This window comes from Episyrphus balteatus, chromosome 2, assembly GCF_945859705.1.
Source record: "Episyrphus balteatus chromosome 2, idEpiBalt1.1, whole genome shotgun sequence".
Lineage (NCBI taxonomy): Eukaryota > Metazoa > Arthropoda > Insecta > Diptera > Syrphidae > Episyrphus > Episyrphus balteatus.
The window spans coordinates 33,983,114-34,003,857 of NC_079135.1; the positions used below are offsets into that span (position 1 = coordinate 33,983,114).

The window sequence follows — 20,744 nt, forward strand, 5'->3', positions numbered from 1 at the left end:
ATTTTGTGGTTTTTAAGGTGAAATAAAACAAATAAACTTAAGCTTCTTAACAGGAATGTTATATAGACTACATTCAAATCAAGTAAGAATTCTTAGTCAAATAAATAACATTTGCCGTCACCAGTGGATTTACTTTTTCTAATAATTTATAAACGTTCACTGTGGTGTATGCGTACTTTTTTTGTGGTGAATAAAAAATAATGCTTCCATAGAATTTATATATACCTAACTAATATATTATAAATATTAAAATTAAAATATACATATAATTTTTAAACTAAGGGTAGGATAGCCGCCAAAATAAAAGTTGAGCTATCCTGAGCTAACCATGGGCAAACAAACCACTAACGAAAAACATCATCATTTTTTCGGTTCTGATATTAAAAAAAAACTTTTTTATTTTATCTTTTGAAAAAATGTTGGAATATCCTGGGCTAACGTTGGGCAAACGAATCACAGTGCAAAATCACCTATTTTTACACTGAATAAAAAAAAATAATTTTTTTTGTGATTTTTTAGATATCTTGAGTTATCCTGGGCTAACTTTGGGAAATCGAAAAATGCATTTGGGGGTGCCAACTTAACATATCCTTATTTATAACTGAAACTTAAAAGTTTCTTGGAGGTCTGGGTTCCTGAGAAATTTCCAACCAAAAATTTATTTTTTTCTATAACTTCGAAGCCAATATCTTCTGGCCAAAGTCTCGAAACAAGTTTTGGTTCGCAGATATGAGTTCACTGTGAACAGGGTTCTGCATTAAGGTAAAAAAATTATAACTTTATTTTTTTTTTCAGATTTTCGAAAAATATTCAAGGGGTACCCCTTGCCAAAAAAAAATATAGTTTTAAAAATTTTCTCCAAATCAATCGAATGGGATATCAAAGAAGGGTCTCTTTAAGCTCTATTTATAACTAAAAACTAAAAGTTTCGTGGAGGTCTTGTTCCTGAGATATTTCCTACCAAACATTTTTTGTTCTAATATTCTCCTTGCCAACAAAATACAGATTTGAAAATTTTCTCCGAATCCATCGATTGAGACATCAAAAGAAAGGTTTCTTTATGCTCTATTTATAACTGAAAACCAAAAGTTTCTTAGAGCCAAAGTCTCGAAACAAGTTTTGGGTTACAATAATTATTATTTACTTAAGTTGCCTGGAGTCAATATTATTCTTTTTTTTAAATGACATGAAGCTCTTAAAAGGTTCGCCACCCCTGCTCTAGCCTACTGATTTTAATCTTATCATATTCATCGTATTCTTTCTAATTTAAACCAAATCATATCACAAACAATTTGCATGTGTTTTCTTATAATATAAGATTTTTATGGTAGCTTTATGGTAGTGATTTTCGAGGAAATGTTCAATATTTCAAGCATTTATTTTATGCAGTTTAACTTAAATTTTTTGCCCAAACCCATTTAAGACAGTACAAAAATTTTCTTGATACTGATAAACAAGTTTACAGTTTTAGATATGCTTTTTTGTAGTAAATTTTGAATGGAAAAACTCGTTTTTAAAATTAGGTACATATTAAATTGGCCAAAATTTTTATTTGATTTTTTTTTCTTTCTTAAAATATTTACAATTTTTAAATCTTTGTTCTTAAATTATTTTTTATGATAAATTTGAGCATAAAAATTTGTTACAAAATGCAAAATTTTAGAATTTTTCGTATTCGAGGTGAGTGTAAAGAGTGCGAAACTACAATATTTATAATATTTTGTTCTTAAATTATATTAAAGGATTAAACCTTTACATTTTGTTTTTGTTAGTTTATACGCCATCAGGAGCATCAGCAACACCAAACGCTGATATAAACACATTTACAACTGTGACAATGAATATTCCAATGATTGTTAAATTACTTATTCGATTTGCTTTGCATCTTTCACTTTCGTCATTGATGTTGTATTGACTATTTAGAATCAAACCAACACCAACTGCAACCTTTTAAAATAAAAATAAAATATTAGTTTTTTTTAGAAAATATATACAAATATTCTTTTTAATTTAACTTACTTGAACAATGATACTCATACTGATGCAAATCACACTTGGATAAAAATATGGATGTCTTCTGTATGATTCCAATACGTATCTCAATTGATTGGCATTGGCTGTAAGCAGAGCTAAATCCATCATGCCCTGGGCAAAAGTTTTTTTGTGCTGATATGCATTTACATCTGGAACTGGCATTTCGACACCATCGACCATAACAGTTCTTCGTCCATTATTTTCGGGAACGGGAAAGGGAAAAGGTGGTCGGAAACTTGGCCTTCTATGGCCTATATCATTGGGTTGTACGTCACCATTTGGTATTGTTGGACCGTTTCTAATGGTTCTGCCATCGGCATCTAATAAACCGTCATCTACACCTGGTGATGGGTCCAATACATCAGGTCCATCATTATTACCATCGTCTTCCGCTTCAGATACTGAAAATTGGTAAAAATATATGTAGTTAAATATACAGGGTGTCCCAAAAGTAATGGATCAAACGAAATATGCTGATAGGCCAACTTTAGGACTCTCAGAATTTGGTAACTTGTTCATCCCAAATCCTTACGGTTTTTGATTTAATGCAATTCTTTTGAAATTTCGAAAAATCCCTACTTTGCAACAGTATTTTGCTTCCTGCTCCCATTATTGATTTTTGTTTTTTTTAAATTCTTTTACAAAAACATTGCCAAATAATTAGGAACAATTAATTAATCAAAATGTTTTTTATCCCATACGCCATTTCGCTGCAAATTAGCTAACAGTTTCAAGTTTTATAAAAAATCAATTTCTAACTTTTATTTGAGAGCCACACCGCAAAAAAAATTTGTACGGTGTGAGAATGGTTCATTATTTTAAAAAGTTGCCCTGTTATTCTAGTTTTCAAAAATGTATAAAAGTTCAAAAAGTTGCAGTTAGATCGCATAATATTACAATTTGAATTCAACAAAACAGGGTTTTTCAGAACAAAAAACAACCAAAAATAAACACATTTTCTCGAACTGTTATTTGTTTATTTTTCTTTGAACAAAAGCCTCTATTTTTGTTTGTAATTTTGCTCTGAAAAACCCTGTTTTGTTGAATTCAAATTGTAATATTTTGCGATCTAACTGCAACTTGGGAAACTTTTATACATTTTTGAAAACTACAATAACAGGGCAATTTTTTAAAATAATAAACCATTCCCACACCGTACAAATTTTTTTTGCGGTGTTGATCTCAAATAAAAGTTAGAAATCAATTTTTTATAAAACTTGAAACTGTTAGTTAATTTGCAGCGAAATGGCGTATGGAATAAAAAATATTTTGAATTATTAATTGTTCCTAATTATTTGGCAATGTTTTTGTAAAAGAATTTTAAAAAACAAAAATCAATAATGGGAGCAGGAAGCAAAATACTGTTGCAAAGTAGGGATTTTTCGAAATTTCACAAGAATTGCGTTAAATCAAAAACCGTAAGGATTTGCGATGAACAAGTTACCAAATTCTGAAAGCCCTTAAGTAGGCCCATCAGCATATTTCGTTTGATCCATTACTTTTGGGACACCCTGTATATAACGTAAAAGCAATTTAGAAAAAAAAAATTGAAATATTTAAAAAAAATCCAAAAATGTGTTTAAAAAAAAAAATTTATATAAAGTTTATTTTAAAGTTTCTGTATAAGAGTTTTGGTTTAAATCTGCTTTGTCGTTTACGAGAAATTCATAATCAAAAAAAAACGTTCTATGGCAGGTATCGTAAAAAACGGTATAAAAAATATATTTTTTTTATTTCAAAAATATTTTTATGTCAAAATTAGAGCCGTTTTTGAAATAAACTAAATTTTCTATTTCCGTTACACAGGATGTCCCAAAAGTAATGGATCAAACAAAATATGCTGAAAGGCCAAATTTAGGGCTCTCAGAATTTGGTAACTTGTTCATCCCTACGGTTTTCGATTTAATGCAGTTTTTGTGTGCTTCCTCCGCTCATAATTCATTTTTGTTTTTACAATTCTTTCACTAAAATATTACCTAATAATTGAGAACCATTTATTAATAAAAATATTTTTTATTTCATACGCCATTTCACTACAAATTAATTAACAGTTCCATGTTTTATAAAAACTCAATTTCTTACTTTTATTTCAGAGCAACACCCTAAAAAAAAATTTGTATGGTGTGATACAGGTTTATTATTTTGAAAGCTTTCTGTGTTATTGCAGCTTTTAAAAATGTATAAAAATTTCCAAAGTTGAAATTAGAACGAAAGATATTACAACTTGAATGGGATTTTTCGAAATTACACAAAAACTGCATTAAATCGAAAACCGTAAGGATGAACAAGTTACCAAATTCTGAGAGCCCTAAAGTTGGCCTATCAGCATATTTCATGCGATCCATTACAAAAAAAAATTTTCAATTTGTCCTCTAGGGAATCACCCAAAACTATCTACTACCAAGTTTGAATCAAATCGCTCCAGTAGGCCGTAATACAAACATACAAACAGACAGAATTGTCGGACCCACTTTTTTGGCATTCTTCATCATCGTAATGTCATGTAAAATTGTTATCTCGAGTTCGATTTTTTTTTACGAATCCTAAACTTGTAGGTATATCGGAAGAATTCATGTTCTTTGCAAAAAAATTACTTACAAAATATTTCTAAAGAAACAAGAATTTCGTAGTTTGAACTACAATAAAACTAAGTTCATGCGTTGTAATTTTTTTTGTGACAATTTAAATTGTTTTTTAATTTTTACTGACGTATAAAGAAAAAACAACGTAGGGGAAGTGAGGGCAACACCGCTCCTTTAGTGTTTAACCGTCTTAAAAACCAATAAAAAAACATCTTTTAATTTAAATAAAGTGTTTATTCATTAATTTTAATGTTGTTTGCAAAAAATCTCATCATTAAAAATACGTTTTGAAAAAACATCAAAAAACGCCCTATCAACTTCTGTTGATAATAAAACCGTTTCTATCTTAAAATATACAATCTTTTTGTAATAATCACAAACGTATGCTATATTTTCATCGGTTCCCAACTTTCATTACAAAAAAAAAGAAAAAGTTAAAACTTTTAAATATTTCATTTAAAAAAGTACAAATTTCTTTTCACACAAAACATGGCGATTTGATGAAAAATCACAAAATTTACTATAACTTTTCGGGATTTCAACCAAACTTGCTCATACTAACAGACATAATCGATATTGCCAGAAGCTATTTATTTTATATTAAAAGCCCTTTCAATTTTATTTTTTTCCTACAAAATAGTACAAAAACGGTCTTGCTCCCACAGGCGGACTTGCCCCCACTTCCCCTACATGATGTTAAAGACTTGCAAAATATTGCAAATACACCTACTTGTTTAATTTACCAAAAACCAAGTAAATATTTAACTTCTTACCTGCTCTGGTTACCCTTCTTCGAGGTTGAGGAGATCTTGTGCCTGATCTTTCTCGAGAATTTGACTGAAAATAAAAATAATAAAAAATACATGATTAATGAATAATCTTAAAACAACAAAAATGTAATAAATTTAAATAAAATGCACTATGAATATGATGATCTTAATCGTTTGTTACTTAGAAGAGATATGATATTAATTGCTTATTATAAGTTGACCTTGAATATTACACAAAGAAAATTTATTCAGAATCGATAACCCTGTTGCAGAGAATCTTATCATTTAAGATAATAGTGCAGTCAACTCCAGAATATAAAAATATATTTCTGAAGGCACAACTGTTTAAAGTAGGTATGTACATTGTACATATATAATTATCATCAAGATTTATGTTAAACGCTACAATTTTCAAAAGGTGTTTAATTTTGTTGTATTTTAACTGATTCGTTCAGATATTTTCATCTTCATTTTAACACAAAATGATTTGTATGTAATTAAAAATCTACCAAATGCGTCATTAATCTGTTGCCGCAACTTTTTGCTATAGCAAGTAAGAGCTCACACATGCATAATTAAATAAACAATTACTTGAAAGTGAACAAAAACTAAGGTGAACTTTAGTCAGCTTCATGGTTTTGTGAAAGCTTTCTAAAAAAACAGTATGTTGAGGGCCTAAAACTTAAAAAAATAAAACTTTGTGGACTTTTTTTTCTAAACTTCATGGCGCCCAAAAATCTTTGATTTTAATCAAACCTTTTTACAAGTTCAAAAATAATACTCTTGTAATTTCTCGAATAAAAATATTATAGCTAGAATAATAAATCTTTTCTTCGTCACGGCAATGTTCACATATTGAATAAATTATAGCAAAAAATATTCCACAAGTTGGAACAAACAGAATATTGAAAACCTTTAGTCTGTGCTTGAAGCTCTATAAAAATATAACCACATGAATTACTCACTATATAGATGATACAAAACATTAACATTTACCGCAAATACGATTTATTAGAATTGCAATTACATTTCCTTTTCATTTCGTTACTCGTTTGCATATATCTATTCGTAGCAATTTCTATTGCATTTCATTGTTGAGCTTTTGTGAAATGGCAAATTCATTTTATAGGTAAGTACTATAGTATAATCTTTGTTCATTTATTCGCACGCAATACTTAACATACAATTAATTGTTTTTGAGAAATTTTACATTCAGATTGTATTGTTAAACAATGAATTTATTTTTTTTTAGGAATAATAAAAACAAACTTTATAAACGTAGTGAAAAACCGATATGGTCATTACATTATACGAGAATTTTTTTTATTTTTTAACATGCAATTTTGTGTAAACATTAAAAAGAATGTTTATTTACTGTACCTACTTAAATTACCTTTAAGGTATATTTTATTTCAAACCAATGTTTAGTGAAAATCAAATTTATTAAGCTCACGTAGGTATAAAAAAAATCGTCATATTTTAATCGGCCTGTGCACATTAACAGCACTAAGAACTTGGGCTATTGATCTTCTAAACTATTCTAATCATACTGCGTTTTAAAAAATCGGATAGTAGAAAATAGCGTTGCCATTTTTTGAGAAATCTGACATTTTGGTTATTTATTATATCTCGTAAGAGAATGGACCGATTTTATTCAAACCAAATACAATAGGTTGTGTCAAAATGCTAAACTATAAAATTTACAAGTGTAATAACTTTTAAAAGTTGCAAACCAAAACAAATAATTTTAAGAAAACTCTTAAAAGTAAATAGATAGAATATTAGTCCCGAAGAAGAACGCAAACACGTTCGAAACGTTGACGAAGACTAAGATAAGAACATTCAAAACTGACCTAAAACCCACCTAGGATTGAGTAGTTGCCAAGTATTTTAATAAATAAATTTGTGGCACGACATCCCATGAAGGAGTAAGGCCTAGTTACTAACAACTCACAACCATTTTAATTTACTAGAGTTCCAGACGCCTACAATTTACCGCCGAGTCTGAACGAAGCAGTGATGCACTTTTTCATTCTAGTTTTATCAAACTACAAAGATATGACAAAATTATTCTTGTGACAATTTTTCTTTTCTTTGAAATAGGATTCCAACATAGGAGATCCCATTTTAAAAGTAGCAACCCTTTTTTTTTCATTTTCAGTATCAGAGTATCTTTCATTTGACACTTATTTCAAGCTCTTATTTCATGAGCTAAATAACTCCACAGTCGTTCTCCGACTATTATTAAAATTAATTTTTGTATTTAGCATTTAAATTTAAAATAATGCGTAGGTTAGCTACTGACAGAAAATTATGAAATTGTAGATAATTCACGAGTTCGTGACTGAATTTGTTCGAAAAACCTTAATAAATGCTTTAAACATTACATATTACAAATATGTACTAATCATGTGTCACAACTAATTATTGTAAGTTACAAAGTTCTTGAAATTTTTTCAATTAATCAAGTGACTGTTTTTATTTTGAGTTGATAAATCTTTAGAAGTAAATTTTACTATTTAAAACATCATGATCAATCCATTGTTTTAATTAGGTACCTTGATGCTTCTCGAGCTTCAAACCACATATTCTATAAGTATGGAAAAGGCATTCATTTTATTTAATAGTGCTATGTAGTTTAAGAGTTAAGGTACAGATAAAATATATGCATATAATTTTTGTATAACCTTTTGATTGATTGATCGTTTTATTTTTGTATTTTTGTATTTTTTTTTAATTCAAAATTTTTTTTTTGTGTTCAAAAGTCCCAGCTATACTTAACACATTCTAAACAAACCGCACCCAAAAATCTGTTTGCACATTAGGTTCAATAACCACAAATAATCAGAATTTTGGTTATACCTATATGCATTATCACGACGCATGGAGCTCCTACTTGGCTTATAGTTGTTTGTTAAGCTTTAAATGGATTGAATGAAGTGTTTATAAAACAAATTCCAGAAACGACTTAAATACACTTTCCAAATATAGACTATAAGTTTTAGTCACCAAAATTCCAACATAACTTCAATTTCAAATTCAAAAACATCAAAAATAAATTATTTATATTTTTTAACCGCATATATTATCACACAACAGAGGAAGCATGCATACATAGCATACTTATAAGGAAAATCAGTATATTTTTAGTATACTTTCCATTGATAAGAAAGAATTATTTAACTCTCGATTATAAAAAATTGCACATTATAATGTTAACAAACATTGAAAAAACATGCAAAATTATGCGAAATTTTGCAAAAGCCTTGAATTTCGTTTCAAAAAAAAGGAATGTGTTCAGATAATTGAGACAAACATTCTTAACATGGAATTACACATCTTTCTTAATATAAACTTCTTTTATTCATGTAAGAAATATGAAGCCAAATCACGACAGAAATATTTGTTTTAAAGGAAATCATGAAATATTGACTATAGAGCTACTGCCTATGACTTTGCTAGAGATCATTAAAGTCATGCGAATAAATTGAGTCACAAAGACATTGACTAAAAGATAATCTTAAACTGGAAATAGATGTTCATTGGTGAATGAGATAATTTATTCGAAATATTTGTGTGATTACTTTGTAATGAGAAAAAAAATGTTGTTTCATCTGCTATCATAAAATGAATCCAATTTTACTTACAACCAAAGCACGCCATACTGTTTTAATGATATCTTTCTATATAATCAAGAGTAATTAGCAGGAGTGGCAATTTGAAATGAAAAAAAATCGTCATTTAAGCAATAAGGTTTCACACGATCATTGATAAATTCAATTATCTTTTTCAAAAGAAAAATAAATAACAGTGAAATTAATAAAAACTGTTTAGGTGACAATCATGGAAAGTAGGTATCTCTACTACAAAATATCGCATTCATAACTCAGAATATATTTTCCAAAGGCTCGTTAAATGTAAAGAAGAGATAAGAATCTTAATTAAGCTTCAATCAAATTCATTTTAATTCAATGATCAATTTCATTTGCATTTTCTTGTTGAAATAAAAATAAATTATATGAAAAATAAAATTAAAAAAATTAATTAATTGACAAAACCCATTCGAAAAATGACTAAAACGAATCCTTCAATGGTTTTCAGTGAAGGATAAACCATATTTTCACCGTCACTAATAAACAAAAATCTCACATTGAAAAAGTCTCAAATAATACGCTGCGCCCCTTACAACTTACCGAATTAAAAGGCGAATTTAATTTCAAATTAAAGCTAATAATGTCTTTTTTTGAAAACCAGAGGTCTTCCAAGCCACATCTTGACATTTCACCCCCCAGCTTGGAGGAACGTTATAAGTGAAAAACGATCCTAACCTTAAAACAAGCTGCGTGACCTAACTTCCAATTTTTGGCTTGGAAGACCTCTGGTTTTCAAAAAAAGACATTATTAGCTTTAATTTGAAATTAAATTCGCCTTTTAATTCGGTAAGTTGTAAGGGGCGCAGGATATTATTTGAGACTTTTTCGTGAAATATTCGTAGTTTTGCATATACTTTGGGTCATTGTTAATAACCTATCAAGCTTTTTCCAAAACATCGTTTTATATTTAAATGCTAATAACTCTTATTTTTATTTTATAGTGAAACAACTCCTTAACTCATCGACCAAAATACCAAAAAACAAGACTTTATGAAAAAACTCACTTTCATCGCTTCAAACCTTAAAACGGGGTGCATGACAAAACTGCCAGACTTTCACCCGGAAGACCTCTGAATTTTGATAGCTGACAATATTACCTTTAATTTGACACCAATATTGTCTTTTAACTCTATGAGATGCACAATGCACTTATCCACGCCAATCGTGCCAGGATGCAAACGGGAAGACCTGTGGTTTTCGTAACTACTAATAGCCCTCTTTCACTTCCCATTTGAAATTTTCTTTAGCTCGATGAGTTGAGCGTTTCTGCAGTGGCCGCCCGGTCTATCAGGTTTTTGAAATATCCTCAAAAAATGTCTAAACTAAAAAAAAAAAAGTTCTTATCTGCGTTATTTAACTGGTTATCGGTCCCTCTATCCACTGCTTCGACCCCAATCATCCATCTGTTGCCTAAAAGGCTAAAATATCAATTTCCATAGCTCGAGTTCCCATAAGATTGCATGCATTTCCAAAACTTTAAAGCCGTTTTTCTCAAAACTACAATTTTGCAGATTCGTGGTTTTGGCGTTGTGCCCACGATATGATAATTTCTATTTTTTATTTTTTAATATTTTAAGTGTTTTCTTTCTTACTTTAAAATGTGTAAAGCGATTTTTCATCAGAAAAACAATAAAGGTGATATTATTACATACATATCTCTATTTTGTGTGCTTCGAAAACTAGGAATATTAGTTTTTAATAAAAATTTCTTATCTTATATATAAAAATGAGTTCGTTAAGTGTGTGTGGCCGATAAATTCGCGTTTGGCTGGTCCGATTTTGGTAATTTTTTGTTTGTTTGAAAGGTATTAATATGTAGATGGTTTGTATAAAAAAATAATACCTTTTCTCCCACTTTCACATGGCTGTCAATTTGTACGAGTGAAAAAACACTCTTGCTTTTTAAAAAGTTTAACTAAGCTTTATTTGTAAAAAAATATATTAAGACAGGCTTTCAAAATAATAATTATCGTTTATAGTCTGTGATGCCTGTCAACTTTTGAATTTGCTTGAAGCAGACACTCATTGGGACTCAACGCTTCCTGGTGCATCTGTTTTGTCTTCGCCACTTCATATTGTTCTCAGTAAATATAATCACATCTTATCCTTCAAATCCACTCGAACTTTAGATTAGGATTAGATGTGATTAGGATTAGATACACCGAATGCGCCGTGTGACATTAAATCCACATTTGGATTACACAAATGAAAAAATGTATAATCAAGTTGTGATCTTTACTTAGGACACGTGTTTTGTTTGATGATTGCGAATAAAGCATTAGCACAATTAGGATTGGTTGCTCCAAATCGTGAAGAGCAAGTTGTTCTTGATCAAGAAATACTACGCGGAGGGCAATACAATTGCGTTGAATTAAGAATATTTGTGCAAACCAATTCCCGAAGTATGACACTATTATGCAAGGTTTCATCAATCAGAGTTGTGGTTTGTATTTCTTAGATGCACCCGATGGTACGGGAAAAACATTTTTGATATCATTACTTTTAGCATAAATACGATCTGAAAATAAAATAGAATTGTCTCTGGAAATTGCAGCCATGTTATTAGATGGTGGCCGTACAGCACACTCGGTTCTTAAATTGCCTTTGAATATGCAGGTTAATGAAACACCTACAGTACCTTGCCATATTATTAGGGCCAAGCGAAAAAATACAATTTTTTGGTTCATGTTGCTGAATTTTCAAAGTTTTTGTCGAAATATCTTGAATTTTATTTGTCCCATTTACTTGAACTTATCATGTAGATACGGATTGACTTAAAAAAAAGTCAAAGAATTCATACTTTTTGATACAAAATAACGTACAATAGGAGATAAGCTCTAAAAGACGTTTTCTATGGAATTCACGCCCGGATAATTACCAGACCGGTCCAATACTTAATTTTTTTGTACCGAGGAATAACGTGACATGCTCAACTTTAATGGCAAGGATCGCATTTCGCATAAACATAGAAGCTCTGATCGTCTGGATAGTACGTAATTTTCTTAGATTTGGAGTAGTTTTTTTTTCATATAAGACCAGACAAGTACGTTTATCAAATAAAAAAACACCCTCTGATCATTATTGGCTGTGCTGCTATTTCAGGGAAAGGAAAACGCCATAGCTCCAGACCAAAACAAAAGGAGCTTGGGAACGTTTTGATTTTACGATTTCAGAATAGGCTCGAGACTCGAGGCATCTATATCTATGCAAGACTGGGTCCTTCCCATAAAGTTAAGAATGTCATGTTATTCCTGGATATACAAATTCAAGTATTGGACCGATCTGATAATTCTCCCGGCATGAATTCCATAGGAAACTTCTTTTGGAGCTTATCCCCTTATGTACGTTATTTTGTATAAAAAAGGATGAATTCTTTGACTTTTTTTAAGGCAATCCGTATCTACATGATAAGCGCAGGTAAATGGGGGAAAAAAATTAAAGACATTTCGACAAAAACTTTAAAAATTCAGCAGCTTGAACCAAAAAATTATATTTTTTCTCTTGGACCTAATAATATGGCAAGGCTTTTTGATACATTAAAGTCCTGGTATATCCAATGAATTCAAAAACTCCGTTTGGTAATTTGATACATTGCTTTCATTTGTGATAGGGTCAACCGATTTGTAGGCAAAACATTGTGCATTTATATAGTTTAAAATTGTTGCATTGATTTCAGAAACATTTTTATTTGTAACAGCCATTATGATCATATAAGTATGATTTTTGTAATTTGTTTTTATACTTGGAAAAACACTGAATCAATTCATTTTTTGAATTTACATTGAAAAAATTGTTTTGAAGTGTAATTCGGCCTTCCGAATCAAGTGCCACTATTCCATTAACAATGTCCAACAACTGCATAAATTACAATAAATTGGTTAATGTTCATTACAATAAACCAGTTTTTTTGGTTTAAATGTATTTTCAAACAGGTTCTATTTTTTTAAAAAGTACACTCAGCGAAGAGGTGGGGATTAGCTAGTGTTTTAATACTTTTGATTAAATTTTAATTTAAAAACTGTAATAAAATTGAAATTATGAAAACCAATTTTTTGTATGAAAAAATCTCAACTTCAAATATGTTGTCTTAAAAACTACGACAGAATTTTTAACCGTGTAATCAACTCAATTTCAACAATCACATTTCCATTTGATAATGTTAAATTAATTAGTTTTCTTCAGATACTACTCCAAATGTTTCGATTAATTTTCTTTTTAATTCTAATAAATCAACATTTTTTTTTCTCTATTCAAATATTTAGAAAATAAAAAATAAAATTTATTATACTTTTAACTTTTCTTCATGCCTTTTAATTATAATCACAAAATTTTAAACCAGAAACCTACATTTTCAGTACTAACCAATTTATTATAGCCTTGAACTTCAATAGCACGTACATATGTATGTATGTTCGTGGCTTCGACTCTTCGTGCTACCGTTTTATATTTAATTTTCTTTCTATTAGGTATGTATCTCTAAACTCAGGCAATTAAATTCTAACAGGTAAAAGTAAAGTTCATTAATTTAGAATAAATTAATGACGATTTCGTTTACTAGTTAAATGCACTTGACTGTAATAGAAATTTCATAATGTACTTGAATGTATTAATAGAAAAAAAAAACCGGTTGCTTTGGTAATAATCCAATATTTTTCTTAATTATGATGATGTTTTAATTAAGGTTGTAGTCTTTTACAATTCAATTCTAATCCATTTGATAATTCTATTTTATTTTTTTTTAATGAATTTAGTTGTAACTACTTATCATTAAACTACATTTTCAAACACTTTTATTTAACATTAAATTACACAAAAGCTTGTTTAGAAAATTCATTGTTAGTATTGCTTATGTATTGTAATATTGCTTATTTTTTTTACTTTTACTTTTACGTTTCACCCATTTTTATTTGTAATTCTATAATTCAAATTTTAGCAGAAAATCGATATGTAACTCTTGTATGTTGATACTTTAATACAAGATGGTTAAAAACAAAAACAAAAGCAAGACACTAATGACAAACAATTTTAATTTTAGCCACTCTGTGATAAAAAAAAAAACAATCCTTCGTGAGAGGAATATTTTTTGGCTTCTAAAGATTTTTAATTATTAATAATATTAATACTATTCAACAGAAAAAAAAGAAATCATTTTCTTAATTCGCAGTAATACATACATATTACTCATGTTTTATTTTTCGTCTTAAATCAATTCTGAATGCATCAGTTGTTATTGAAAAAAAAAAGAATACAAAGATACAATACTGTTATTTTTTTAATTGCTTTTGATTTTCCTTTATTTAAAACAAAAAAATTCTCCTTAAAGATACTTGGCCGAGCAATAAAAATCATTGTTTATACACAAATATTTTTTAATTCAAAACAAATGTCGGCTTTCAAATTCACCGGTATTGGTATATCACGGAGGGGAAATTTTTGGCATAAAAACCTGTTCCTAGAACTTACTCTAAATAATTTGTTTTTTTTTTTAAGTAAAATTATATACAAATGTTTCTTCGAATAACAGGTTCACTGCTGATTATTCATGCTTTGGGGGAATAACATTTTAATGGTGTTAGGCTTCTTTTGACATAAATACCATACATACATATATGGTCAGCATCAACCTACAGACTCATATCTCATTTAAAATAAAAAAGCATTTCTTTCGCATCAACAGATGATTAGGGTTACCAAAAACGGTTTTTTATTTTGTTTGTTTTTATTTATTAACAAAAATAAGATCGGACTAATATTTTTGTCTAAAAGTAGTTTGAATTTGGCCAGAGAGATTAGAATATAAACTTTAATAAAAAATATTTTAAAATTGAGCATTTTAAACAAAGTTTTTATTTAAATTGTTTTTGGGTTATCAAGGGGCATGGTAGTGCCCAGCCAAGTTCTCTAGCAACTTTGGCACTACACCCTTATTTACAGGAAACAACTCAGGCCATTTTCGACCCCCCTCTAACTTCCACACCAAAGATGCTAGAAATTTCAAACTCACTACATTTGTTGAGCTCGTAAACTCCTCACAAAATTTCAGCCTCCTACGATGAGTAGTTTCTGAGATATAGGGCTTCAAAAATCGCAAAAACCGTAACTGACTCACTGACTCACTGACAGATCATCAAAATTATGGAGAACTTCCCGATATCGTAGAAACTTGAAATTTTACACGGTGATAGGACTTGTGGTGTATACAAAGGAAAAAATCGAAAATTTGAGATTTTCAATTCAGGGGGCGTGGCATCCGCCCATTTCCGCTGAATTTTCATCATATATTATAGAGCACTTCTGATTATCGTAGAATCTTGAAATTTGGTAGAATAGTAGAGCTGGTAGTTAATACAAAGGAAAAAATTTAAAACTTGAGAATTTCAGCCAGGGGCCGTGGCAACCGCCCATTTCCGCTGAATTTTCATAAATTATTATAGAGCACTTCTGATTGTCGTAGAATCTTGAAATTTGGTAGAATAGTAGAGCTGGTAGTTTATACAAAGGAAAAAATTTTAAATTTGAGAATTTCAGCCAGGGGACGTGGCAACCGGCATTCCCGCTGAATTTTCATCAAATATTATAGAGCACTTCTGATTGTCGTAGAATCTTGAAATTTGGTAGAATGGTGGAGCTGGTAGTTTACACAAAGGAAAAAATTTAAAGTTTGAGAATTTCAGGCAGGGGGCGTGGCAACCACCCATTTTCACTGAATTTTCATCAAATATAGAGATTTTATATTCTACAGCCATACCTTGCAAAAAGTAGTGAAATCACAACAAAAACATTACTGTTAAAAAAAGAGCCAAGTTCTCCTATGTTGAAATTATGCTGGCACAAAAAGTACTGAGATGTAAAAAGTGTACCAAGTTCTAAAGTTTGGGTTCAAATTCGTATCAATAAAATTTTGATTGTTTACTTGGCAATTTTTGAAATAACTTTAAAAATCGATAATTAAGAAAAATTGTCAAGAGAACAATCAACATTTTATTGATACGAATTTGAACCCAAACTTTAGAACTTGGTACACTTTTACATCTCAGTACTTTTTGTGCCAGCATAATTTCAACATAGGAGAACTTGGCTCTTTTTTTAACAGTAATGTTTTTGTTGTGATAAATATAACATAGTGTAAAAAATTATATATGTATGTATGAGAGTCACGAAAATTTTAACGATAATTATTTTAGAAGTTTATATTAATTAGTGCGATGGACTATCGCGCCAAAGCTCTGGGTTCGTATCCCAGCCTCCGCTACCTTAAAACTGCCTTTTATAAGTGAATCTAGGCTTAATCGCTCAGACTCAATGGCATATGGAAGGCCCCTTCAAATTATTAAAAATAAAAATTACAACTCACGCAAAAGTAGTTGAGTGTAATTGTCACAATGCCTTGGCTCTTTCATTTTCAAGAGAATTAATCAGGAACAAATTTTAAATAGATATTTTGTTAAAGCCCAGTCAAATTAAATAATTCAGACAAATTAGCCAAAGAACCGTTACTTTTTGGCACTTTTTTTAAGTTTTTTGGTCATAACTCCTGAAAACTTACTCGCATAGAAAATTATCGTTAACCAAAATGAAAGACAATTAAATAAGTAACTAATAAATAACGGTTTTTTTTGTCCTCAAAAGTTATGTAGATTCCGTCGCAAACTTATACGACTCTTTTTAGAGATGTCCAGAGATGTCGAGCTTTGTCTGAATTATTTACAAGCAAAAGTCTAATTTGACTGGGCTTTTATGTTTTCATTTGATTTGAAACACAAATAAGGTCTGTTTCATGAATCTGATCCGCACAGAAAAGAACAGAAAAGATCCGAAAAGTGCAAGTTTTTGTGTTTCATGAAAAAAAAATTCGCACAACTTGTTCTTAAATCTTTTATTTTATGTTTCATGAAAGAAAAGTTCAAGTTTTTCTGCTCCTACATTTTGGGGTAGAGCAAGTGAGTGAAAAGTGTCAATTAACAGCTGTTTGCATGAAAATAAGATTTTAAAAAGTGAATTTTTAAGAGTTTTTGTTTAATAGCAAAAAAATTACGGGAATATTAAAAGTGCTAGTAAATCATTTATTTAAGTAAAAAAATTATTTCAAGAAATGATTTTAAATTAAAAATTTTGCAGCTGTTATTGACAACTGTCAATCTTGTTAAATTCGAAGTTGAACTTTTCTGTTCTTTCTTGCTCTGATAGTATTTACAAACTTGTGTTTGCTCTGAACTGTTCTGTCCTAGATTTTTTTTTCATTAAACAGACCTATAATATACCAATCGATTTATATAATTATGACTCAAAGAATTTTTTTTAAATTAAAATTTACAATGGAACCATTATTTGTTTCCTAAAATTGTATTTACATTTGTTTTCCTGATGCAAATTCATTAGCTGATTGATAATTCAAACAAAATTAAACAAATCGTTTCTCTGAGGAGTTTCAATTTTTTTCTTATTCCACTTCAAACAAAAAAAAATTTCATCACCTTAACTGAAGTCCACCAACACGGCCGACTGTCTTGGGAACCAAATTTTAATTTTGTGTTGCATTTTATCTTTCAAACCACAGTTGACTCAGCGTTTCCTGATTTAGAATTTGGCATTAAAGTTTAATTTGAAATGAAAATATCCTATCAAATACAGTGTACGACAAACAGTCATTTGAGAGCTTTGCCGACATTTTTTAGTTTGTGTAGCTCCCTCTCCATGTCGTAAAATTGAAGTTTTCATAAGAGTCAATATTAAAACAACATGTATAAAAATTGGAACGAATTCAACTTTTGAGAACAAAATTCACCACTGTCCGAATAACTTGTACTCGAATTAAAAAAAAGCATCGATTACGACGAAACTGAGGAAATTTGAAAACCTGTATCTCGGAAACCGATTAAATTAAGCCTTCCGAACCCAAGCTATGAAAATCAATTATAAAAAATGTTTTTTCAGTATTATCGTGTCAAAAACATGACAACTAAGAAATATGAATAGCAAAAAGTTATGTTCCAAAATAATAAATAGCAAAAATAATGTGTTACTCTCTTGTTGCATGTAAGTAACATGCACTGCCTACGACCACCAAAAAATGTCGGACAACTGGGAAAATAATTTTTTATAGAACAATAATGTATGCTACTTCTTCTAAGCCAAAAAGCAAAACACTTTCTGGATTAACTTTTTTTATATCTTTTTTTCAAAATTATGACAAAATTCAGTTCCTTTTTCGATTAAAAAAATTAAAGGTATGATATTTGACAAAATTTTTGTAATAATCCAGTAACTAGGCATTATTATCTTTCAATTAAGCCATCGAAACCTAAAAAAATATTTAATGGAATATTTTTTACGATTTTTTTAAAATATGTTACATGAGAGTAACGCTGGTTCCGAAAGGCTTAAGCCAACGAAATCGGTCAACGTTATAACTCTCTGAAGTAAAATTAACGTCAAAATATTTCTCAGGGCTGTCATGTTAACATGATTTCAAAGTGTTGATCAGTAGGAAAAGGCACACGCACTGAAAGACATTTTTAGAGGTTTTAACATTGACAGGATTGTGATAAATTGAAAATAAGTTTTCTGGAGACGTCAGAAAGTCAAGGCGTTGACCTATATCGTTAACCGTGTAATCCTAGCTTTAAAAAGGATAGTTTTTAGGCAGTGATAGACAATTTTTGCCAAAAATAACTCCTTTAGAGTTTAAATCAACAAAGACTGGACATTTTGAACGCTGACAAACAAAATATATATTTAAAATAAAGGTACACAGCAAAATAAAAACATGAATAAAAATTAGTAGGTAGGTACTATAAAAGTAAATAGACAAAATTTCACATTTTCGACTGTCATATAGGATGTCAAGGTAATGACAGTATTAAGATTCACTCTTTATTATAATGTCACATTTGTTAGATTTTTCTATTTGCAAAAATTTATCAAAAAAACATTGTTGGCAACCCTTGCAAAATATAAAATATAATACTAAAAATATATAGATTGTTTTTCCGCCGGATCTTTATCTCAATAAATTAAAAAGAAATCTTCTGAAAATTGACTTACCCGATCTCTTTGTGTTTCGGTTAAATTATCCATCTGTACCACAGTGTGTTGATCAGTCATAGACGTTAAATTCAAAAGCAAACAAAGTAATAATAATTTCAGACACTTTTTGTTTTTTTTAAATTTTTTTTTAAGCCGGTGACTTCTGAATCAGAAATCTATATTTTTTTTTTAATTTCTTAAGTCGTTTATCTGTAAATAAAATCTCAGCACAGAAACCACGAATCAATTTTTTTTTTTTTTTTTTGGTTAATCTTTAATCCGCTTTAACGTCCGTCTGCTTCGGCTGAAAACTCAAAACTAAATTCGCTCACCTTGGCGATTTCGCTTCGTGGACATTCATTTGGTTTTACTTTGTTGAATGTGGTGAGTTTCTCTAAGTATGATTTTATTGTTTTTTTTTTTTTTTTTTGTTTCTGTTTTTGCAAAACAAAAACATATACTTATTGCAACTATAAGATACTTTTTGTATAACAATCTATATGCGTTTTTGAATATTCTGGCTCTTTATTTTAATTGTGGGCCGATGCGATGTTAGGAATGCGATGTCACTTGATGAATTTATCTGGTTACTCATGGAAAACCCCTGAAGACGTAAAAATACAGTTGATCAATAAATTATTGTGGTATAGGGTAAAGTCGGGGGATATGGCACCCATTTTTGTTTTTCGTTATTACTTGAGAAATAAAGAAGATATCTATTTCAAACAAAGGCAGGTTTATTTTAAAACTATTTCTTAAATGCCAAATAGGTACATAAGTGTAATTCAAAGATAATTTTTTGTTATTTTTTGCAAAAATGAAAAGCATTAAAAAAAACATATGGCACCCTATTTCTTCTTGATATTTTTTTGTAAAACTTGTTGCATGTGTTGTTGAAAGACGTACACGAATCATGAGACCAAAAGTGAAATTATGATTACTGCCTTATTCCGCACTTTTCAGTCAATCTGAAAGCTATTTGGCAAACTTTTAGGTTCTGGTCATTTAAGAAGCCTTCTTAATGTAGTGACGTGTGAAGGGAATCGCAAAATGCTTAGGTCCTGCTTTTTTTTTTACATTCAGCAGCTCCAACGGCTGCTGTGATCTGGGTTTGAGTCCACTTGGCCTGGTTTGCTGAAGTTTTTTGTAAATGCAATTGTCAGTTGAAAAATAAATAGGTTCAAAAGTAGATGCGGGGGAAATGGCACCGGTGCCATATATCCCGAAGTTCTTGGGTGCCATATCCCCCATTTGACTACACTTCTGTTTTCTTCAAATGACACGAATAATCACGTTTGCTTAGTTATGGCAATGAGCAAACACAAAAATACGACCGTTACCGTTATTTTTGTGTTAAAATGAACCCTCGGCGTCAAATACTTTTGGAACCACACGTACAACAATTTTACACAAAAAAACTTTTCGCTCAAATTGAACTCATTTTTTTGTTTGTCCATTTTTTAAATTTAAGTGGCAATGGCTACTGCGGATCCGAATGCATCCACTGAAAGCTTACGTCAGACTGAATTCTATTTTGCTCTTTTTGCTTTGAAAAGAAGTAATTAAGTGGGAGATATTGAAAGGGTGCCATATCACCCGTGGTGCCATATCACCCGGCTTTACCCTATCGTGAATTGCACCCTTTCGTTATAGTCATTTTATCAATAAACAGGTTTTTT

The 20,744-nt window shown here is 29.9% G+C and overlaps 1 protein-coding gene across 1 annotated transcript; it reads right to left on the minus strand.

Annotated features, from left to right (window-relative positions):
* Positions 1 to 1,510: 1,510 nt before the first annotated feature.
* On the minus strand, positions 1,511 to 19,290 carry LOC129910031 (ninjurin-A). Its single transcript, XM_055987270.1, has 4 exons — positions 19,084 to 19,290; positions 5,390 to 5,453; positions 2,020 to 2,435; positions 1,511 to 1,947 (listed from the first exon to the last, which is right to left on the minus strand). The coding sequence occupies exons 1-4, from the start codon at positions 19,141 to 19,143 to the stop codon at positions 1,774 to 1,776; spliced, it is 714 nt and encodes a 237-aa protein (XP_055843245.1). The 5' UTR covers positions 19,144 to 19,290; the 3' UTR covers positions 1,511 to 1,773.
* Positions 19,291 to 20,744: the final 1,454 nt, after the last annotated feature.

Coding starts and splice junctions, on each gene's coding strand:
- LOC129910031 (XM_055987270.1), bottom strand. CDS start 19,143: ATGACTGATCAACACACTGTGGTACAGATGGATAATTTAACCGAAACA. Junction 5,454..19,083: donor CCGAAACACAAAGAGATCGG/GTAAGTCAATTT, acceptor TTTTATTTTCAG/TCAAATTCTCGAGAAAGATC. Junction 1,948..2,019: donor GTATGAGTATCATTGTTCAA/GTAAGTTAAATT, acceptor TTATTTTAAAAG/GTTGCAGTTGGTGTTGGTTT.